Source organism: Lithobates pipiens, unplaced genomic scaffold, assembly GCF_037356315.1.
Source record: "Lithobates pipiens isolate NorthernLeopardFrog02 unplaced genomic scaffold, aLitPip1_a1.2 Scaffold_1, whole genome shotgun sequence".
Lineage (NCBI taxonomy): Eukaryota > Metazoa > Chordata > Amphibia > Anura > Ranidae > Lithobates > Lithobates pipiens.
Genome location: NW_027507685.1, coordinates 185,121,548 through 185,146,645, shown reverse-complemented (window position 1 = coordinate 185,146,645; position 25,098 = coordinate 185,121,548). Strand labels below are relative to the sequence as shown.

General features: G+C 41.7%; 1 protein-coding gene across 1 annotated transcript in view; it reads left to right on the top strand.

The window, feature by feature from the left end:
- The window catches only part of MAPKAP1 (MAPK associated protein 1), a 341,504-nt gene that overhangs the window by 188,404 nt on the left and 128,002 nt on the right, over nucleotides 1–25,098 (top strand). The window contains exon 8 of the mRNA XM_077478999.1: nucleotides 20,953–21,060. Within this exon, the coding sequence (XP_077335125.1) occupies nucleotides 20,953–21,060 (108 nt within the window). The remainder of the gene's footprint in view (nucleotides 1–20,952; nucleotides 21,061–25,098) is intronic.

The window sequence follows — 25,098 nt, the reverse complement described above, 5'->3', positions numbered from 1 at the left end:
GCCTTAGTCAAGGTAAGAGGGAATTATGAACAGTTCCAACAGCTCTTATCCTTTGGCACAAATCCTTCAGGCTTCTCCTAGAAAGCTGAACATGAACAGGAACTTCATCTTTCAACATGACAACAACCCAAACCATACATCCAAATCAACAAAGGAATGGCTTCACTAGAAGAAGTTTTGGAAGGGCCCAGCGAGAGCCTAGACCTGAATCTGATTCAGAATCTGTGTGGTGATCTAAAGAGGGCTGTGCACAGAAGATGCCCTCGCAATCTGACAGATTTGGAGTGTTTTTACAAAGAACAGTGGGCAAATATTGCCAATTCAAGATGTGCCATGCTGATAGACTCATACCCAAAAAAGACTGAGCACTGTAATAAAATCAAAAGGTGCTTCAACAAAGTATTAGTTTAAGGGTGTGCACACTTATGCAACCATATTATTTTATTTTTACTTCCCTCCACTTAAATGATTTCAGTTTGTTGTTCGACTGAGTTGTACAGTTTATAGGTCACATTAAAGGTGGAAAAAGTTCTGAAATTATTTATCTTTGTGTCATTTCTTTACATCACATAAACCTGACATTTTAAACAGGAGTGTGTAGACTTTTTATATCCACTGTATATATAAATAAATATATCATTATGTATACATGGCACTCAGTGATTTTCCCTGTATAATTTTGATTGAATAGAAATATATTTTATATTATGAAATTAAATCCCCGTTATGATTAAAATGTGTGTGAATTTGGCCGTGGAGCCAGAAAACCCAGTTAACGAAGGTCTCCAATGAGCTATATAATAAAACAATCTGACAGGAATTATTATCTAAAGATACTTGATGACATAATTAACAAATTGTATGAAAATCTATATGCTGTAACCCATATAAGGTTTATTACAATATCACTAGGCCTTTAACATCTTCCTGCCAGCAGTGCTTGAAAATGCCTAGCAATATTGTACATTAATGCATGAGCATTAAAGAGCGCCTACAGACTTTTTTGCTTTCCACCGCATTTTCGTTTGCCATTTTTACAATCTAATTGGAGCACTTTGTTCACATTTTCATGAGATGATATCGTTCTGAAAATCTCAAATGGAGGACTTTTCACTTTGCCTCATTACAGCCAGGGGTGGACTGGGTATGTTTGTCCTCGAGAGAAGACACAACCAGCTAGTCCTTTCTTTTATGGGACAGATCTCTGTAGACTAAAGAATGGACCGCACAAAGTGTGGCTTAGTGACACAGTGATCGGTGGACATGGGGAATGGTGGGGGTTTCCAAAGATTATGGTTGAAAGCCAGTGTTGATGGATGCAAAAGCAGCTGAAGTAGGTTTAATTGCAGGTCAACTGCACATGAAGTAAATTTAGAATCGTTTCAGAAGCGCCTCATATTTGCCTATAAAATTGTGACACACCTTTTTTTCTCCTCCTGCATTGACTTATTTTTTCAGCTCTTTTTCTTTGGTCCCATGGCCTCTCAGAGCGCCAAAGGAAGTTGGTGGTGGAAAACATATTTAATACTCTGCCCAGCACGAGTTTTTCAATTCTGAACATTTCCAGAACAACATACTCAATGAGGCTTTAACAACTTTTAGATTTGCTTTTGTAGTCAGATGAAGGAAAACTTCAAACAAGAATGATAGCTCTGTTGAGAGGGCTTCCACAAAGCATGGTGTCCCTCAATGGGCACCCAACAGTAGCTCAAACAATAGAAATGCTAGATGAAAGGGCCCAAAATAATTTTAACTGCTGGTATAAAAGTCCTATAAAATAACTTTTTTTTAATCAAGAATTAAAATAATCTTGGACTCTTATATCGTTTTGTTCTGGTGCTTCTTTCTGAATTTCTATGATTTTGACTCTTATCGATGTCTGAATTGTATCTCAACTCAAGGCCACCAGCTTAACACATTTTATTAGTAACGGCGGGGCGGGGGGTACATATCCCCAAGTTTAGTCCTGTGCTGAATCCCCTTCTGAACCAGACCAATTTTCAGATTTCGGTGCTCTCACATTTTGAATGATAATTACTCATGCAACGCTTTACCTATATGAAATTTTTGTCCTTTTTTCACACAAATAGAGCTTTCTTTTGGTGGTATTTAATCACCGCTGGGTTTTCTATTTTTTGCACTATAAAAGAAAAAAAACAGAAAAGTTTGTAAAAAAAAATGCATTTTTCTTTTTTTTTTTTCTGTTTTAACATTTTGCAAATTGGTAATTTTTCTTCATATATTTTGGCCAAAATTGTTACCACTGCATATCTTTGGTGAAAATAACCCAAATCGGTGTATAATATTTGGTCTTTGTGAAAATTATAGAGTCCACAAGCTATGGTGCCAATCTCTGAAAATTGATCACACCTGAAGTACTGACGGCCTATCTCATTTTTTGAGACCCTAACAAGCCAGGAAAGTACAAATACCCCCTAAATGACCCCTTTTTGCAATGTAGACATTCCAAGGTATTTAGTAAGAGGCATGGTGAGCTTTTTGAAGTTGTATTTTTTTCCCACAAGTCTTTGCAAAATCAGCTTTGACAAAGCGCAGGAGCGCGAAACATGTAAGCAGGAGAGTCGGCATAGCAACCTTCCCCTTCACAGCCTTCCACGTGACAAGCCTCTCATGTGATCCACAGCCGCTCGGACAAGCGGCGCTGCAAGCAGTGCAGCGTTCTCTAAGCTGCCTATGTGTACAGCTGATATCATCTGGTGACTAAGCTTGATCCTTACCACCCAGCGTGCAGCATTACACCTCTGCCTCCAAGCCGAACGCTTCAGATGGAGCTGAAATAAACACCTCCCCCTCGGTCATCAGACTGGACTCATCAGCTCTGCAGCCCATTGAACACCTATGAAGTGAGTGTCCCTAGGAACGTTGTTCCATTCGTTTACACTGACTTTTCATACAACGCTCTGGGTTCTTTCAGATGATTGATTGCATTCATTAGGCATTCGATAGCTGTACACATTGGTCTTTGGTTTTCACCTTTCCAAAGTTTTAATTGAGAGATCTGAGGAGCTTTTCATTATCAAACATCTGTCCGTTTTATGATTGGTGTTTTTTATGTGTTTTAGATCCTGCAGGGATCAGATGTCTGTGTTCATTGTTTACATTTAATAAATGACATTTTAAAGTCTTTTTCACATCAATCTACTAGTCCCTTTGATGCGCTGTTTTTGATCGTTTTTTCTTTGCAAAATCAAGATTTTTTATCCTCTTTTTTTTTCTTCACAAAATTGTTATATTAAGTTATTTCTCACACACAGCATATGCATAGCACATATGACACCCCAAAACACATTCTACTATTCCTTCCGAGTATGGTGATACCACATGTTTGAGACTTTTACACACCGTGTCCACATACAGAGGCCCAACATGCAGGGAGTGCCATCAGGCGTTCTTGGATCATAAATTACACATATAATTTCTTGACTACCGCTTAGACTTTTGAAGGCCCTGGAGAACCAGAACAATGGAAACGCCCCAAAAATTACCCCGTTTTGGAAAGAAAACACCCCAATGTATAATCTATGAGGCATAATGAGTTTCTTGAACATGTCATTTTTGAAACTGAAAACGCATTTTTTTTTTTTTTACACAACGTTGTCCATTTACACAAAGTTTCTAACACATATCATGTACATACCAAAAATTACACCTCAAAATAGATTCTCCTACTCCTGAGCACAATACCACGTGTGAGACTTTTCCACAGTGTGCCCACATACAGAGGACCAACATGCAGGGAGCACCTTCAGGTGTTCTAGGGGTATAAGTTTCAAATCTAATTTGACTACCTATTACAATTTTGTGAGGCACTGTAGTGCCATGGATGAGCCGTGGATGGGGATGGCTGAGCATGAATGAGTATGGCTGGGTACGGATGAGTATGGCTGGGTATAGGTGTGATGGATGGGTATGACTGAGTACTGCTGGGTATGGATGGGATGGCTGAGCATGGATGGATGAGTATTGCTGAGGATGGATGGATAGATGGATAAGTATGTAGAGTATAGATGGCTGAGCGTGGATGGATGCGTTTGCGGAGTATGGATGGCTGAGCATGGATGGGTATGGTGAGGATGGATGGATGGATGAGTATGCTGAGTATGGATGACTGTGTATGGATGGATGGAAGAGCGAGCATGGTTGGTTGGATGAATATGCTGAGGATGGATGGCTGAGCATGGATGGATGGATGAGTATGCAGAGTATGGATGGGTGAGCCTGTATGCTGAGTATGGATGGGTGAGTGAGTATGGATGTGTATACTGACCATGGATGGCTGAAATGGGCAAATATGAGCGCTGTGGGCAGTACACATCCAACCCACAGCGCTGCTGCCACCGATCTCTCCACTCTCCCCTCGCACTGTACCAATAGGTACGGGGAGAGGAAAGAGGAACCGGACGTGACGCCGGTTTGTTTACAAGTGATGATGGCGCGATCATGTGGTAGACGGCTGTTAACCATGATCTGTGATGCGCCAGGTCCTCTGGACCCAGCGGTCATGGATGTTCCCGGGGGCGCGTGAGAGCGGGTTTCTGGGAGGACGTCCTAGTACTGCCCTCCCAGAGTTATCCGACAGCTCTGCAGCCATCATTCAGCTATAGCGTGATTGGCAAGCGGTTAAGCTGGCCATCCATGGATTGAAATTTGGCAGGTTCAGCAGGGACTGGACGAATTTCGATCTTCGAGGGGCGTTCAAGTCAAACCCGGACTTTTGAGTTTATATAACAAAAGAACAAATTTAATAGAATGGAAACTGCATTTATTTTTCAAAATTATCCCCTGCTACATTTATCCCAGTGTCACTAATGCCTGGAAAGCTTCAGCACAGAAAGATTTGTCAGTATGCCTTAACCATGTTAGGGCAGCCTGCTTCACTGCATCATCAGTGCCAAAATGCTGACCTCCGAGGAACTCTTTTAAGGGTCCAAACGGTTGGAAATCATTCAGAAGTGTGTTGGCAATACCTTCCAGCCGAGTTGTTGTAATGTGCACGTAGTGCAGTGACCAGTATGAGCTTGTGCATGGTGCTAGAGAAACAGTAAGTGATCAAACTAGGCCATTTTTTCCAACACACACATATGCACATCAATTAGAACACAATAGTTATATTCACTGTAGAGGCACTACGGGTTGGAATATGCACATGAATAATGCCACGCTTGTCCCAGAAAACATTTGCCATCACTACCTGCAGACTCAATTGCTCAATTTATTTTTGGTGGTCTTGAGTCTGCATGCTTCCACTGCATTGATGCTTTTTTTGATTCCCAAGTGAAATGATGTGCTCAGGTTTTGTCGCATGTAATCCTGGTAAATTCTGGCCCTCCCTGAAAAAACGATCCTTCAACACAGTGCAGACTTCAACTCTTCTGTGCTGGTTAAAAGTGGAAAGCTGTCATGGTATGTTCGTGAATGTCCACGATCAGGCATTCCACGTGCTGATGTTCACAGGAATGACTGCTGTGGGCTGGGAACCACCACAACCATCTGTAAATTGTTACACCATTCAAATGTCTTACTGCAGCTGAGCATCTCATCATCGTACTATGCTTGAAGTCTTCTATAGATATGTGGGTTTTAAGCCTCTGTTCACAAGAAACTACATCACCACACACTGTTCCATGCACGCACTAAAACTGTTGTCTGCCATATCGATTAACCGTGTCTGGACTGGGCCGCGACATATGCACTGCCTATCCTTAATAGGACACACTTGACACTTACTACTACGTGTAGTACCGCCATGCTAGCATCCTTTTTATACCTGTAAAACTAAAAGTACTGATCAGCTTATGTAAAACCAGCCTGTTGGAAATTTTTATGTCAATCAGCGCCACTGGCTATACCCAGCAGTGCTGATCAATGTATTCCTGAGGCTTCAAACAAGCTCAATAGCTCTGGCAAGGCAGCTTCCACACAGTAATGGCGCGTGCACATGACCGGACTTTCCAGCAGACTAGGTTCGACGGAATCAGTCCGTCGGACAATCCGTGTGTGCTAATCTGATAGTTTTTCATTGTAAAAATCTGATGGACCTAGAAATAGAACATGTTTCAAATCTGTCTGATGGACCATTTGCCTGTATGCTGGTCCGACGGACCAAATACGACGCAAGGGAAGCTATTGGCTACTGGCTATTGAACTTCCTTTTTCATTCCTGTCTTACGTGATCAGGTTCAAAACGAACTGACTTTTGAATGGACTTAGGTCTGTTCGTGTGTGGCCAAGTCCGTTTGTTCGGAAGTCTGTCGGAACTCAGCCAAAAAGTCAGTCAGGAAGACCGTCGGATCTAGTCTGTCAGAAAGTCCAGCCGTGCATACGCGTCATAAGACTTCCCTCGATGGCCACCCAACAGTAGCCAGACAAAAACTGAAAGATCATTTTAATTGTTGGTAAAAATATATAAATAATATATATATATTTTTTTTTTGTTTACCAACAGTTGAAAAAATTCCTGGACTTTTTCATCTGGTTTTGGTCTTTTTGTATGTCTGTGATTTCAACTCTTATCAATGTCTGAATGTGGGAGTATCTCATCTCAAGGCCACCAGCCCAGCTTATCTTATTAGTACTGGCAAGTGTAATCCTCTCCTTATTACTTATTTGAACAAGTTTAGTTGATAACAATTGCATTTCCCTATGTGCAAGCAATTTGCTAGCAATAGAAAAAGCAGCAACATGCTTTCAATTGCTAGTTAGCGTGAAAGGAGCCTTAATTATTTCATATCAATTTTTCTCTTTGTGCAATGGCTTTTCTACCAAGAACTAATAAGAGTGTCGATTGACCAAATTGCCATTTGTGCACATTTCTGTGCAGCCTTGCTTGGTATGGTTATTATAGGGTGGTCTAAGGGTTATGAGGAAACGCAGCAAGTTGAAAGGCAATGCGCTTGTGAAATCAACAATGTTTTTGTTGGCCTCTCTGGGCTGAAGAGTTAAGTTGCTGTCACGTTAATGCCCCAAGCATTTCCCTGCGTATCTCTCACCTCCACTGCTACATAATGGGAGCAAAATTGCATTTCTAAACATTTGAACTGCGGGTAACCAACACCTCACTAAACTGATCTCATTCAATCGCTTCAATTTAGCAGCAGGATTTTTCCCCCCTTCCCTCCTGCACATTACCTCAGAGCTGAGTGATGTTGATAAGGCCCAGGCCTGAAAAATTGGATCCCTGATAAGGGGTCCTGTTATCAGAAGGTGGTGGTGTGAAGGGGGGTGTGGGGGCTGCTGTTCCTCATTTCCATTTAGATGAGTATTGATTATTTATTTATCCCAGTAAAGTGAGCCTCGCTTCCAATCTTATCTCAGCCGCCGCTTGTCAGCAGAAAAGAGAGATAGAGTTTACAGACATCACTATCTCAGATAAAAGTTAGGGCCTTTCTTCCCGATTTTTTTTTTCCCTTTAAACCTTGACTGAAGGGATAACTTTTTTGCTCCAAATAAGAAGCGACAGTGGTGGATTTTTCAGTGTGATTCCTGACAGCTGGCCAAGGTATTTAAAGCAAAGACAACCCTGCTGGATCTCATTTTTAAAAGCTGTTTTTAATTTACAGAAGGTGATTGTTTCTTAACCTGTATCTATACAATAATACTGTTTTCAAACCTGTCTGTGTATATGTCTAGCTAGAATAGACAAAAAGGGGGAGATTTACTAAAACTGGTGTGTTCAAAATCTGGCAAAGCTTGGCATAAAAACCAATCGGCTTCCAGGTTTTATTGTCAAAGTTTAATTAAACAAGCTGCAGTTAGAAGCTGATTGACTACCATGCACATGTGCACCATGTTCTGTATGCTTTAGTTTTACAAAATCTCCCCCAAAGGGACATCTCCGTATAAAATGGCAATTTTTTTTATTTTTCTTAAGTTAATGTTTTTTTTTTATTTTTATTTTTTCATTTAACATGATTTTTAATATTATGCCTAGGTTACACTCCTTTTTTAATGTGTTTTTGATGTGTTTTCAATATATTTTTTCATACATTTTTATGCTTCACACATATTTGCTTCGGTATATGTTTTGGGAATATCCAATGGTGGCTGGTACTCAATATTTAGGGCAAACACCCCCCCCAACCTGTGTGCAACCACCCCTCCCCCCACAAACACCTGGATAGAGTGTGGCTCCTCTCCTTGTACAAGGATAACACCGTACACAGGAATCCGTGATCCCTATATCACTGATATAGGGAAAAAAATGTAGGTACTATAGGTAATACTATAAGTAGAACTTCGTACATCCCAGGACACAGTGCCATAATAGTTACTAGGTGGGTTATAGGCCACCTTCAGGTGATGGACACTAGCACACCCTAAGACAAAAAGTGCACTCCCTATATAACCCCTCCCACTACTGGGAGTACCTCAGTTTTTTTGCCAGTGTCTAAGGTGTTGGTCACAAGTGAAGATGTGCTGTGCTGAGCTCCACTGGAGCAATCCTTGCTGGGGCTAGCCATGCAGCCGGATCCGTCCAAAGTGTCTTTTAAGCCAGATTGAATGGTACCCGGGCCTTGTGTCCGAAGAAATTAGGTTTTGCCTGTAAACGCTTCTCTTTTGAGAGAGCTGGACCCCGGGATCCAGTACTTTTGGTATTAAGGCCATAACGTTTTACTGGTGGAGGTGCTATTACAGGTCCAGGATTGTGGGTTCCCAGAGGGTCCCCAGCTCCTGATAGTTTAACGGAACCCACCGTGAAGGGTGAAGATTGGGTCTGTTGGTTTTACCACAGAAAACCCTGCGGCGGGAAAGGTAAGTGGAGTTTTATAATACATTTTTGAATTTTCTTATGAATATCTCCTTTAATTTAGTAAATGTTGCTATGCCTATGTGTCATCACTGGGGGCTGTATGGAGCACATACTTTCTCGATCACGATGTGTCCGAAACAGCAGACTTAGTTTCTCTCCAGCCAGCAGCAGACCTCCGGTACATCTGCGGCGTTGACATCCTCCAACATCCAGCGCGGGAATGTGTACTTTAAAGCACCATTTTTACTGCTGCAACCTGACGGAGGGACACGAGCAAGAGGGGCATGAAAGAGGTTTGGTGATACAGGCATTCCTTTTTGACATGTTTACTATTGCATCAGGCTGATCATTGCAGTGGCAGGGCTGGACTATTGTTCAAGCAGTGGATACATTCCTTCTGATAGTACCTCTGCTTTGTGCATCGGTCTGTGGGCGTAAGGGGGATAAAAACACCTCAAAAAAGGGCTCTAGAAAGACTTCTACAGAGTGAGCCATCGGGGACGTTGGGTGTTACAGCTGCTTTTAGCACTGCAGCCTCTGTATATATTACTGAAGAGGTTTTTTCCTCAACCATTTTAGGCTTGGAACAAAAAATTGATGCCCTAATCACATCCCAGAGTGGGACTAAGCGCAAAAGGTCTCCATCCATTACCCAGGACCCTAAAACTGAGGAAAAGGGGGTTAGAGATGACGCTTTTCTCTAAGGGGCCAGGAAGAGGCTGACGAGTCTAATATGGAAGGATCGGGTTCACAAGCAAGGTTGTTGGTACAATGTTTCATTGAATTGGTCCGCTCCACATTTTTGCTGCCAGTAGCGGAGTCAGTCGATGAGCCCACTTTTTGTTTGGGTTTGCTAAAGACTCCCCAAACTATTCATGCTTTTCCTATCCATTCATTACTGAAAAAGCTTATGTATTCTGAGTGGGAGCAAACAGATAAAGTTTTTCCTCCAAGAAAGTTTTCAACACATTATTCTATAAAGGAAGAGTTTAATAAGAAATGGGGGATTCCAGCAATTGACGCTGCTATATCCTCTGCGAACAAAAACTTGACTTGTCCTGTAGACAATGCTCAAATGCTGAAGTAACCAACAGATAAGAAGTTGGAATTCCTGTTTAAAAACAATATTTCTGTTGCAGGTTCAGTGGTGCTCAAAATTAGTCCTAATAAGCAGGCCCAAGATTTGGCCGGGATATCAGAGGTGTTATGTTTTACAGTAGATGCTATGAAAGATTATATTCTCCAAGCCTCACTGCTTATCCTTGGGCTGGTACATGTGTGGAGAGTTCTATGGTTGAAAAATTGGTCAGCCGAAACGCCATGCAAAATGCTCTTGGCTAGTTTTCCATTTCTTGGTGAACGGTTGTTTGGAGATGATCTGGATAAATACATCCAAAGTATTTCTAATGGAAAAAGTTCCCTTTTACCAGTTAAGAAGTTTAAGTGTTTTTCTTTAAAACGAGCGTCTTCTCCAGTACCAGGAGCATCTGCCTCCAGGCAGTCACGACGGCCTCTACCTTCAAATTCAAGAGGTAAACCTCAGGGTCAACCCAGGGTCAAAAGAGGCCCTGGTGGAGGAAACCCACTAAATAAAATACTAAAACCTCCTTATGAAGGGGCGCCCCTGCTTGCTCGAGTGGGGGGAAGACTTCTGCAGCTCTCAAGGGTCTGGCAGGAACAGTGTCGAGACAAATGGGTGTCTTCCCCAATATCTCTAGGTTACAGACTAGAGTTTAGAGAGTTCCTGTCTCCTTGTTTTCTCAGATCAAACGTTCCCGGAGACCCAGAATAAAAGAAGTCTCTCTTTCTGTCTTTGGATCATCTCTGGTCTCAAAAAGTGATATCAATGGTCCCCATGGAAGAGCTAGGATTAAGGCTTTATTCAAACCTTTTTGCGGTACCAAAACCAAATGGGGATGTCATCAGACTCATTTTAGATCTGAAAGTTCTAAACCGGTTTTTGAATATCCACTCTTTTTGCATGGAGTCAATCCGATCAGTGGTCTCCATTCTACTAGTGGAGAAATGCTAGCGTCAATTGACATCAAGGATGCTGATCTACATGTACCTATTTTCTGCATTTCGAGATAGAAAATCTTAATTTTCAGTTTGTAGCTCTGCCTTTCGGTCTAGCTACGGCACCTCGAGTGTTTACAAAGGTTCTGGCTCCCCCTTTAGCTAGATTAAGGGCTCAGGGTATAACGATTCTAGCTTATTTAGGCAATCTACTCTTGATAGATCAGTCGGTAGCCCGCTCAAACCAGAGTTTGGTCACCACAGTCAGCTACCTGGAATACCTAGGTTGGATTCTCAACCTAGAGAAATCCTCCTTAAAACCATCAAGAAGATTGCAGTACTTTGGCCTGATCATAGATACAGCTTAGAAGAGGGTGTTCTTGCCCCAGGCAAAGATCAGTTCCATAAGGGAAATGATTCAAGTGGTCATAGCAAAGAAGAATCCTTCTATTCAACTTTGCATGAGATTGTTGGGAAAGATGGTAGCTTCATTCGAGGCCATTCCTTATGTGCAGTTTAATTTGAGACTGCTGCAAAACAGTATCCTGTCAATTTGGAACAAGAAGGTCCAAGCTCTAGACTTCCGAATGTGTTTATCCCCCAAAGTGTGTCAAAGTGTGTTGGTTGATATCCAAGATTCTTCAGAAAGGAAAGTCCTTCCTACCATTTAACTGGAAGGTGGTGACAACAGATGCCAGCCCTCTCGGCTGGAGAGCAGTCCTTGAAGAAGCATCTGTCCTAGGAAAATGGTCCAAAACAGAAATAATCTTGACCATCAATATTCTAGAGATTTGGGCAGCACAGCTCAGATTATGGAATTGTCCTGTCAGGATCCAACCTGACAATGCCACAACAGTGGCCTATAATCAATCATCAAGGGGGCATGAGAAGTCATGTGGCTCAGAGAGAGGTAAATCGTATCCTGTCCTGGGCAGAAGACAACATTCCTTGGCAGTCTTCATTCCGGGTATAGAGAATTGGCAGTCAGACTTGAGTCACCAACAGTTGTCCCCGGGAGAATGGTCTCTTCACCCTGACATCTTTTTGTCAATATGTCAAAGATGGGGAATTCCAGACGTGGATCTGTTTGCGTCCAGGTTTAACAAAAAGATCGACAACTCGTGTTAAGGACAAAGGATCCGCTGGCATGCAGAACAGATGCCTTGGTTTTTCCGTGGGATCATTTTTCACTGATCTATGCGTTCCCTCCTGTTCTGCCGCTTCAGTGCATTCTTCGCAGGATCAAACAGGAAGGGAAGGAGGTGATTCTTGTGGCCCAGGAGATCTTGGTATGCATAGATCGTAAAGATGGCAGTAGGGGACACATGGATCCTACCACCGCGGCCAGACCTTCTCTTGCAAGGTCCAATATTCCATTCTACCTTACAAATGCTCAATTTAACAGTTAGCTATTGGCTATTGAGACCCACATTCTGAAAGACCGTGGGCTGTCGGGTTCAGTAGTTTCTACTTTGGTTAATGCTAGGAAGCCGGCCTTCAGAGTCCTATTGTCATAGGGTGTGCCAGTGTCCATCACCTGAAGGTGGCCTATAACCCACATTGTAACTACTGTGGCTGTGTGTCCCGTGATGTACTGCAAAGAAAAGTATTTTACAGGTAAGCTGTTTTAAAAATCCTGTTATTGCAGGACATTGAATAGTAATCAAAAACTCACTTAATAATTATTATTGCCTCACCCTTTAAATGCTGTTAATAATAAGCTAATGGGGGAGATCTGTGTGTATATATGAGAGCACTCTGGTTGAGTCCTAAATTATAGTCTGCCAAATAGCATCCGACTCTGTTTTGTATATGTATGACGTCATTTTAAATTTTTTTTGTGATGGGTGCTGTTAAAAATGTGCGTTTTTGATTACTATTTTAAGTCTTGCAACAAAGTTATTTTTGTATAAGTCATGCTAAAAGTTATTGATTATAGTACCTACTTTTTGCCTGGGAGTCTTCCCATTGTTTTCATATCAGAAGAGCAGCCTAGAGTGACAACCATTCCTCCTTCCATAGATGCAGTGCGGTGACATAGCCACCCAGGATCAGGACGTTTGTTATTTGCAGAATCACCATGTGAAAATATAGCAAAAGAAACTTGAAAAGAGAAAACAAATGCAACCACTGCACCAAGGACTTGTGAGCTGCAAAACTTAGCATTTATACATACATATTTATAAATACATATACTTCTCATTTTAGACAACAAACCAGCGATACGCTGTGTTTTCTGATCAGAACCTGCATTAACTTTTTCAGCAATTTGAGCTACAGTAGCTCTTTTATTGGATCAAACTACATGGGGCAGCGTAAGCTTCCTGCATGCATTGAGCTTTGGCCGTTCATGACCCTGTCGCCAGTTCACCAGTGTTCCCTCTTTGGACCGCATTTGGTAGATCAAGACCACTGCAGACTGGTAACATGTCACAAAAGCTGCCGTTTTTGAGTTGCTCTTACCCAGTTGTCTAGCTATTACCATTTGGCCTATATTCAAAGTCACTCAAATCCATACGCTTGCCCATTTTTTCTCCTTTCAACACATCAACTTCAGGAACAGCATGTTTACTTGCTGCCTAACCTATCCCTCCACTTTTCAGGTGCCTCAACTACTACTACTGGCTAATAACGCTTGAAGGTTGCACAATAAGTACCAAAGTACAGCAGGTGGTCACAGGGGGAAATTTAGGGCATGCTTGCTTTGTCTGTGGATACCTTTCAACAGGAAAAGGTCCTTCTTTGTTGACCAGTCAAACAGGAAATTCATTAACTGAACTATACTCATGCTCCTGCTGAAATAATGTTAGATCTTTAAAAGACCTAACATTATCCAGATGTGTCTTCACCCCAGCTGATTTTTCGGCTATCGGGTGCTGCCACCACCACCATCTCAACTAAGCAGCTTCACAGCTGGTTCATTACTGCGCATGTGTGAATTGCGCACTCTAATTTAACCGGCTGCAGTAGGAGGAGGAGAATGGCTGAACTTCTGACTCAGTTCACTGGAAGTGGGAGCAGGTATCTGTCAAGGCCAGGTACCTGCTCCCTCTCAAAAGTGGCCAAATGTGGTAGCGGGGAGGGGGGGGGGGGGGCAGATGAACGAGGCTTCCCTTTTGTGTGGACTTCTGCTTTAACTCCCATTAACCCCTATGCAAGTACTAAGGAAAGTAGGTTGAGCATCTGGGTGTATGCTTGCTCTGTCTTTGAATACCTTGTAATTGGAGAAGGATTGTCTTTGTTGACCTGTCACAGCGTAAAGTCATTGGTTGGGTTATATTCCCTTGGCCAGTTGGGAGCTGAACTCCCATTAATCTCTATGTACAGTAAGTACCAAGGACAGCGGGTTGGGCATCAAAGGATTTGAGTGTATTTAGTATCCACTGTGTGGATACCTTGCAACTGCATCTCTTTTTTGACCAGTCACACATGAAAATCATTGACTGAACTAAATTTCCATGGCCAATTACTAACCTTAACCTTCATTAACCTCTAAGCTTAATAAGTATTAAGGACAGTAGGTTGGGCACCAGGGGATTTGAGCATGCTTACTTTGTCTGTAGATACTTTTGCAACTGAAGGAAGGCCTCTCTTTGCTTACCAGTCACAGAGGAAAGTCATTGCCTGGACTAAATTTCCTTGGCCAATTGAGAATTTTAACCCCCATTAACCTCTATGCATGCATGAACATTGGCTGGTTGCATTGTCACACTAGCGGTGGTTTGCTTGGGTGCTTTCAGATGCTGAGAATGCTTATAAATTTCTGCCCTAGTGTGATTAGATAAATTAGTTTGGCGTTCTAATCCAGGACTAAGTTTATTTCTTACAAGCAATAATGGCACTCTGTTGATTCTTTTGTGACAGTTGGTCAGCCTCTTTATTGTAAAATACTGTCACATACGGACCTTGGCTCTATGAGCCCACAGCCAATTCTGTTTGTGGTCCATTACATGGCGTGTTTGCGCAGTAGATCAATCATTCCGCCTAGCTCTCTCTTGACGGCCGTATTACTGCTTCACATAAACGTCTCCCGCTGCCACATAAACAAACGTGTTTCCTCTCAGGCCGCTGACATTTTTAAGGTCTCTGTAAAGGGTACAGGAGGCCTGCAGCCCTGTGCATGGTGTCATAGGGAGACCCCAGTCCAATTCCAGAAATAAATGCTACAAAATAGGAATTCCCTGGAGGCACCGCTTATACTGTGAGATATTTAACCTTTTCCATCTGTGCTGCTTTTTAAAAGGTTTCATTATGTTTGTGGTCAGTGCGAGTGGCTTTCAGGTCAGACTCGAAGCAATATTTTAGCAGATAAATGTGACCTTATACTATACAGAATCATTTCAAGGTTTGTCTTTTTGGGATTATTGTTACTTCCCTACTTTTTGTGTCATTTAATAACTGGTTGTAAAAAATAGGAAAAGAAGGTTCAAAACCAGTACACAGCAAAAACCTATGTCATGCTTCTGATCACATGATGTATTACTTTTCTGTTTCATTCTAAATTTACATATTAATCCTCCGATTAATAAATTAGTAGGAATTCAAAACATTCCCGATTGTAACAATTTGCTTTTATTTTAAAGCTAAACACAATAATAAAGTGGATCTTCATACATTTTTAAGTTATCCCCATCACAAGGCCCATCAGTAGTGAATTAATAAATGAATATTATACATTTTTACTGTTATTTGAAAATACCTTTTTTTTTATAATGTTTGCAGCACTACCAGTCCCAGCTGCCTAGGTGATTATCTCATTAGGCTATCCCTTTGAAACGATCTCCATCGATCCCTGGAGTCTCCTGGCATCCTGTTATTAACAATGCGTGCTGCACAGTGTCATTGCTGTGTGAGACTATTGGCAGACAGGGTATTTCTGAGTATTGGCAGGCAGGGTATCGCAGAGTATTGCTGAGTATTGGCAGGGTATCGCAGAGTATTGCTAGAGTATTGGGGTATTGCTAGAGTATTGGGGTACTGCAGAGTATTGCTAGAGTATTGGGGTACTGCAGAGTATGGCTAGAGTATTGGGGTACTGCAGAGTATGGCTAGAGTATTGGGGTACTGCAGAGTATGGCTAGAGTATTGGGGTACTGCAGAGTATGGCTAGAGTATTGGGGTACTGCAGAGTATTGGGGTACTGCAGAGTATGGCTAGAGTATTGGGGTACTGCAGAGTATGGCTAGAGTATTGGGGTACTGCAGAGTATGGTTAGAGTATTGGGGTACTGCAGAGTATTGGCAGGGTATTGGGGTACTGCAGAGTTTTGACAGGGTATTGGGGTACTGCAGAGTATTGGCAGGGTATTGCTGGGTACTGCAGGGTATGGAGGGATGGCTGCTTCCATCTCAGGATCTCTCCCCTCCACTGTACAGGTTAGTACAGAGAGGGGAGAGAGGAACCGGCGTCATGACATGACACCGGTTTGTTTACAAGTGTTCGCTCCATCGGAGCGATCAGTGTAAACAGCCTGGGTGTAGAAAGATGGCCGCCGCTTCGGAGCTAGGCCGAAGCCGCAGCCTTTCCTAAGGCCGAGACCGCGGAGCGCTCCGCGGAGCGCGGTATGTGCCGTTCCGAGCGGGTTGACCCGTTCGTATCGCGGATCGGTGACGATCCGTTGCACCCCTAATTATCACTATCCCAGCCCTCGCAGTCCTTCCCATCTGTGCAAGGAGCTTAATCTCCACCTCCCCACTTACATTGCATGGTCTATAACAAACTCCAATGATTAACTTTGAACTACGCACATCTGTATGCAGTTCCACCCATAATGCTTCAGCCACATCACACTCCTTCAATTAGATCCTCTTTCGCACTCTCTTTGAGATCACTTATCACATAGAGACAGACCCCACCACCTTTCTTTTTTACCCTGTCTCTCTGAAAGAGTGCATAGCCAGGAATAATAATAGCCCAGTCATGTGAGTAATGAATTCAAGTTTTAGTAATACCGATTACTTCATAGCTATCCCGTGCACCAACTCACCTATTTTGATTGGCAGACTTCTGCCATTGGTGAACAAACACTTTAAGACCCCATTCACACCTGAGCGTTTTGTAGCCCTACGCCTGAAGCTACAAAACGCTGGAGGGGAAAAAATCCATTATTCTCAATGGAGATGGTTCACATATCCACCCCAAGTCGCCTGAAGCTCAAACAAGTTCCGGACCCTTTTTTGTCGCGCGAATCGGGCTGATTTGGGCGTTTTTCTTCTTTTAACATTGGTGACCTTTTGCCCTGCACAAATTCGCGACAAAACGCGGTAAAAAACGCCGCAAAAAAACGCTTGAAAAGCTACGCTCAGGTGTGAATGCAGCCTTATGCATTATTAACCCTTATACTGCCCTCTAGTGGTTAACTCCTTCACTGCCAGTGTCATTTACACAGGAATCAGTGCCTTTGTATAGCACTGATTTCTGGATAAATGACAATGGTCCCAAAAATGTGTCTAAAATGTCTGCCATAATGTCGCAGTCATGATAAAAATTACTGATCGCCTCCGTTACTAGTAAAAAAAATATATATATTAATAAAAAAGCCATAAAACGATTCCCTATTTTGTAAATGTTATAACTTTTGCGCAAACCAAACCCTTATTGCGATTTTTTTTTATTTTTTATTTTTTTTACCAAAAATATGTAGAAGAATACTTAACGGCCAAAACTTAGGTAAAAAAATGTTTTACATATATTTTTAGGGTGGTCCCCCTCAAAATCCATACCAGACCCTTCAGAATCTGGTATGGATTTTAAGGGGAACCCCTTATCCTTATCCGAGCACGCAACCTAGCAGGCCACAGGAAAAGAGGGGGTAACGAGAGAGTCCCCCCCCCTCCTGAACCATACCAGGCTTCATGCCCTCAACATTGGGAGGGTGCTTTGGAGTAGCCCCCCAAAGCACCTAAAGTCAAAAGGTTTTTTTTACATTTACTTTACCTGCATTAAGGTAAAAGGCATCCCAACTACCTGCAAAAACCACCTCCCTCCCTAAACACTTAACTGACTCCTTTTACCGTTCCAGCACAGTCCTACAGTATCTATAAATACACACATCTATGTATTTAAAAAAAAACATTTTTATAGTTAAGGGATTGTATCATTAATTTTAAGGGGAATTTCTCATTTAAACTGCATAGTTTTTAATTTAAATTTACAAATTGCCATAACATCTACGCTATAGGATATTAAAAATGAATAAAGTAGCAAAGATCCACTTGTCTTTTGCTTATCCAGCATCATATTTTAGGAGAGCCATTCTAAACCTATAACTCACAGCCTCCATTAGCACTGATTTATTGTTCGTGTGAGAGCCCCTCTTAATTAGTAAAAGATCAGAAGAGGTCTGAACTGCTTGAGCTATTCACCCCCACTCATGCAAGCAGAATATAAATACTGGCAGAACCATACTAACATTCTTCTAGTGCACGAGCAATAAATAAAATATATCTGGTATCTGATTGGTTGTTGTGTTCAAATCAGATTGCCAATTGTCAAATGTAGACAGACTAGTAGAATGTGTAATATTGTCTTTATCGTTGAAACCGAAGAACAACAGTGTAAAATATTGCAGATTACCAGTCCTCAGATGTGATGGCTGCATTTGTTTTGCTTTTTGTTCCAACCTTTTTTTCTTTTTATGTACACCAGATGGTCTTACCAATAACATCTTCTGTTCTTGGGTGACTTCGCTTACTCACCATACTGCATCTATGAAAGAGCAGGGCCATTACCTTAGGCTGGGATTACAGAGCACTTTACCTTCTCTTCTTCATAACACAGGGAGGAGGTGCTCTATAGTCCATAGAGAGATAGAGCTGGGAACAATGCTAACTGATAACAGTGTTGTATAATGAACTCACTAGATTTCTGGTAGGATTATTATATTTTATTAAAGTGCAGCTTCACCCAAAAAGGGGAGTACATAGCGTTGACAAGTACCTGCTCCTATTTACGCTCTGATCACCTAGGCAATCCAAACAGAAGTTCTCTCCCTCCCTATGGATATCTGAGACATGTCACAGGTCCCAGAAGACTGCCGGGACCATTCCATTCACAATGCACTGCTCGTGCATGCGCAGTGAGCACCCAGCTATGAAGCCACAAGTTGTCACAGCCGGGGGTCTACAATTGGTGCAGGTGAAAGGAAGATGGAGGGAAGGGACAACACATCGCTGGATTCTGGGACAGATGAGTGTTTATTAAAAGCCAGAAGCCACAGTTTTTGTAACTGCTGACTTTCAACAAACACAAAAATGCCTTGAGATTATCTTTAATAAGAGATATAACAAAATCGTTTCAATTGTATATTTAAAAGGTACATAAACCCACATTTTCTGTATGTTTTGGATGGTTTTGTCATCCAAAACTGTCAAGTTTTTTATTTTTTTTTGTGGAAATTGTCAATTCGCTTTCTGTCTCACTGACAAAGAACAGACATATTCCCTACTAGGCAGTTGTCACCAGATCAGGTTTCTTTATTTTGCACCTTTTTTCATTCACCTCTCGTTCCTGTAACACCTAAAAAATGTGGGATTTCTGGAGTTCTTGCCTTTTTAAGTAGTCAAAACCAGCAATGCAAATGCAGGCAAAGTCTCTCAGATACACAAAATGGTACGGCACATGGGTCATCCACAACAAGTATAGTAGAGAACAAGCCTCAAAATATACTCAGAAAACATGTACACCAATAATCTGACAGAGGAAAATATTTGATCAGTTTTAACCAAATGTAGTTCTTTCTTGTCATAGAGATTTTAGATAGTTTAAGGAACATAGCAATCAATAATATCAGTATCGACGAACATAATTAATGAAAGTGTTTCATCCTAATATGATCCCAAATAGGCACAAATCATAATCAGTATGGGGGGGGGGGGGGATTCAAAGCCTAATAGCCCCTACACGCGATCAGAAAAAAAAAAGTCAAATCGATCTTACAATAATCTGATCGTTAGTACAGAGCTTTTTTTTTTTTTTTTACTTTCAAAATATTTTATTTAGTACAGAGCTTTTAAGAGCCAATCACAACAATGCATGCAAAATTATCTGATGGGATATGCACAAAATGTTTCTCATACGATACCAGATCATATGGTTTTCATTTAATCAGTACAGTTGTTGTTAGTAAATACAATACAAATACACATTACCTCACTTACAAATTTTTATTCTGTTTTACGAGAATTTTTGGAACTTCATTAAACTCTTTTGAGTAAACATTTTCAATAATGAGATTAGCATGCAAAAAAAATAAAAAATTGGACAGTTATTGTCCAATAATTTCATCATGTGGACCAGGCATTAGAGGCCCCATTGGGATACCTGGGAGCACTACAAGTTAAAAAGACAATAAGTGAGAAAAGCAAACAAAGGATTGCCAACTTCGTCAAAAGGAAATAAAGTAAAATAGTAATGTAAAATAAGAAAAGGTTAATTTGTGAAAACAAAAAAAAAAATGAAGAAAGATAAAGTAAAGAGGATCCCCCAGGACTCCACTAGTCTATGGACAAATATTGATTCACGGATCCCACATCTTCTCAAATTTGGTATTGTTATTTTGGAGGGTACAGGTGAGCCTGTTGTTAACCATAATCCAATTAATTTTTCATTTGACGCAATCAAATAGTGTCATAGGCTGTTAACATTTCTCAATAGTGATCCTGCCTGCCGAAGTCATATACAGAATCAACCTTAAGGAATTCTTTGGGACCTCTAGAGGAAATTTCAGAAATAAGGCTAGCTCAAGAGATCTGCAAATATTCACTTCCATGATCGAATGGATGAGCTTAAACATTGTGATCCAGAATCTGGATACTTTGTGGCACTGCCACCAGATTTGATATATATGGTCCCCAATTAGCCACAGTGCCTAAAGCAGGCTGGTGAAATGTTGGATTTCTTATCACCTTTTGTGCCAATTACAACGGTTGAAATTAACAAAAATTAAACTACGTCTAGGATTGCAAGGATGCAAAGGTTTTTTTTTTTTATGTTGAGCTTATTGGACATACAGTGTTTTATTTTCCAAATACATTGTGACTAATGGAAGGGCTAAAATGTTGTGCACCATTGTATAAAATCCTAAATATATTGTGCATTGTTTGCATAAAATGATCACTTACATTCCATATATGATATCATATAACAACCTGGTTTGTGTGTTGTAGGTCCTCAATATCGACTAGAGAAGCAGAGCCAGCCAAATGTCCCTGTGGATCTGGACAGCAGCCTGGAGAGTCAGAATTCCTTGGAGTTCTGCCTAGTAAGAGAAAACAGTAAGTGTCTCCATTGTGCCCTCACATACACGTGATAGTTCAGACAATTGACTGCTCCCTTATTTCTCTGCTCAGGCAATGTGCCCATGAACTGTGATAGATTGACTCACTCTCTCTAAGTATCAGCATCCTGTTTATCTCAGTTATGACAGATCTGTGTGGAGGGCCTGACTCCAGCACTGCTGAAATGAGACTCTCTAGATAACTGATGAAAGGGTCATGAGTTGAAGAAATAGAATATATTATGCATTAACTCAAATGCATACATGCCTTCACTTACGTAGAATTCATTTGCATTATGTGTTGGACAATAAAACATAATATGGCTTGCTATAGATGGACAAATGCTAGGGAAGTGGCAATAAGTGGGACACTGTTGACAGTAACACACATAAACATGCAAAAGTGCATATAGTGCTAGGATTAAAGAAAATGGTAGATAACACCATTGGTAACTTTAAGGGGGCAAATATTTTAGAATATTTATTAAGTGTGTAAAACGTAGGTCCTATATAGGTCCTGTTTCGGTAATGTTTCGATTATACCATTATAGTATTAACAGGTATTAATTTAAGAGAGGCCTAAATGTTATTCTACTATTTCAGACTTTGTCCATACCAGAGACATCCAAAGGGCTGACAAGGGGAAAAGGGGGTACTAAACTGTATCTGAGCACCACAAACTGAAAACACTATGTAATTAATTTTTAATTTTCAAAGCAAACTCACCCATCCACGTCTCCATGCTTTAATTTGTTGAGAAATTGCTTTGGAAAAACACTCCTTAGCATTTCTAGCTGTGGCCATCTTGAGTAAGGGCAAATGATTCATGCAGCAGTTACTTCCTGGAATCCATATGCTTTTAGCCCAGGCATGCAGGCAAGAGGATGTGCTTAGCTAAGAAAACCCTTCCTTTGAATGAAAAAGAAAATGCCTGTAAATACTTTTGGGCTTTATGACATCATTTTGGCCAAGGCTAGAAACCAGGAAGCAACTGATAAAATGTATAAAAAAAATAAAACAGTTTAAAACAAGTAAATACGATATACCTTCCTATCTATTTACTAATGCTAACAGCATAAGTATTACATTTTTTTAATGTTGATAGAGTTTAGTTCAGCTTTAAGTAGTTGGTTGGGCAGAGGAAGAAAGTTGAATAGAATAACTGATTTATCACCTGATATCTAGCTTGAGTTAAGTCTCCTTCTAAGTTTCGTTTTGCAGATCTCTTGCCTTCAGCTGTTTAGGACATCCGCACTAGTGCCCATTTGCACATGTACCTGAGAGACATGAAGATATAATATCAACCAAATGGGTAGATTTACCTCTTAATCTTTTGGGCCGTATCAACCTACTCAAGATGATGATGCTACCTAAATTTAACTTCCTATTTACAAATTGTCCGATTTGGATCCCTATTGTAATCTTCAAAGAAATTGACAAGTGCGAGGGCTCATGTATATGGAATCTAGCAACCCCCACGCTTAAAACCGTGGTTGCCTGCTCACCTGGGGGGCCTAGCTCCCCCCAATTTTCAAATGTATTACTGGGCTGCAGTATTGGTGATGGTTCAGTGGTGGTTCCAGGGCTCTAGGTCTAATGCGGCGACCTGTCTGGAGGCGAGCTGTTTGGACTCACTGGCTGAGCGCTGTAATTTCGCTACCAGGGGCATGTGCGATTACTCCGGGGCCTACACAAACGACATGGAGAGTATGGACAGCCCCTCGGAAGCCTTTTATAGGGCCTAACCAATGGTCACCTGAGCACCCGCTGTGGGGGAACCCCAGCTTGCCGCACTTTCGCACCATTCCAGATCCCCAAGTGTGGGCCAGACATGATATAATAACTCTAGGCCAGGTCATGTCTCAGGACACCTTGATATAGTTCCCGGACTTGTTGGCCAGATATGGATTACCCCAATGAATTCATTTCCGCTATGTGCAGCTAAGACATGCTGCTAGGGCCCAGTTTCCTGACGTACCTTCCCTTCAGGCTGATCCCATCAAAGAACTGCTGGCTCCAGGAGACCTTACTAAACCCCTCTTCACCTTATACAGAGCACTACTGGGCACAGACTCTTCTAAACTAGAGACTATGGGTTACTTGGCATGAAGACATTCCCTCATTGGATAAGGAGGGTTGGGAGGACTGCCTCGAATATTGCCCCAAACTGGTCATCTCCTCCAATGACAAACTTATCCAGGTAAAATTCCTAAACAGGATCTATTACACACCTCAAAAGCTCCACAGCATATTTCCAGACAGAGACTCCATTTGCCCTAGGTGTAAAATGCAGACAGGTACTTTCTTTCACATGTTTTGGGAATGCCCTGTTGTCTCCACCTACTGGTCAGCGGTATTTAGTGTGAAAAACTCAAGACTACAGCTGGCCCTGTTGGGGATCCAGGAAGATGCCCAACGGCTCATAATTCTAAATTGTTAATCTCCTACTGAAAACTGGATCCCTGAATGATCTCACTGTGGCTATTGTTTAACCACTTCCCGTCCGGTCTATAGCAGAATGACGGCCAGGCGGTGGTTTTGTTATCCTGACTGGGCGTCATATGACATCCTTCAGGATAACATGGCGCCGCACGCCCGCGGGGGCGCACATCGTGGCGATCGTGGAGCAGTATGTCAGACCGGCGGAGGCTCTTTACCATGGGATTAGCTGTGTCCAATCACGGCTGATCACGATGTCAACAGTAAAAGCCGTTGATCGGCTTTTCCTCACTCGCGCCTGACAGACGCGAGTAGATTGTTTATCAGCGCAGCCCCCCACTCAGATGCCCACACTGGACCACCAGGGACTCCACTAGGACCACCAGGGAAGTGGGCAACATGTGGATGGCCAGGCATGATTTACCCCCTGGCCAGCCACATGTGCAAATGATGCCCAATCTGTGCCAGTCAGTGCCCACAAATGGGCACTGACTGGCACCATCGTGTACCAATCAGTGTAATCAGTGCCACCCATCAGTGTCATCAGTGCCACCTATCAGTGCCCATCCATCAGTGCCCATCCATGCAACCAATCCGTGCCACCCATAAGTGCCCATCAGTGCCACCTATCAGTGCCGCCTATCAGTGCCCATTAGTACCACCTCATCGGTGCCCGTCAATGCAGCCATATCAGTGCCCATCACTGAAGAAGAAAACGTACTTATTTACACAAAATTTTAACAGAAAAAAAAGAAAAACTTGTTTTTTTTTCAAAATTTTCTGTCTTTTTATTTGTTGCACAGACATGATCAAATACCACCAAAAGAAAGCTCAATTTGTGGGAACAAAATGATAAAACATTTGTTTGGGTATAGTGTTGTATAACCACACAATTGTTATTCAAATTGCTACAGAGCTGAAAGCTGAAAATTGGCTTGGGCAGGAAGGTGTCTAAGTGCCTGGTATTGAAGTGGTTAAGTAACTGTATATGACGTGCAACCTGTTTTCTGTTCATGTACTTGCACATGTGGGTCTTTTATGTAGTGTTCTGTACTACATTGTTGGATATACTGTATACCACTCTACATGACAACAATAAAGCACCTTTGTTTTGTTAAAAAAAAAAAAAGATATAATCTCAAACATACAGTATACTGTGTAACAGAAATAAATGAGTGAATCTTCTTGGTTCCACAGGACCTAAAAAGAAAATCAATAGCACCTTCCTTTTAGTCTACTGGTCCTATGCTTTCAGAAAATGTATGGTTTGGAGGTCTTTTACAAACTCTGAAAGCTGTGAGGGAAACCTAAAAAAATAAAACATGGAAAAAATCACAAAAATAGCCTGGCCACCTGAGTTAAACTGGATGGGAGTGCTTGGCAGCGAAAGGGTTAATACGTATTGTAACCTGCGGGACAGGTAGCAGGTATAAAGCTCCCTGGAATGAGCAGTTTCTCAGGCACAGATACCAAATCCAGAGATGAAGTGACCAACAGTGCTGTGTTTATTTGTGGTATATACCAGTCCATATACAGGTGCTGTACAGTGCTCCAGAAAACAAAATAAAGGGCAATAAAGGGTGTCACGGCTCTAGCT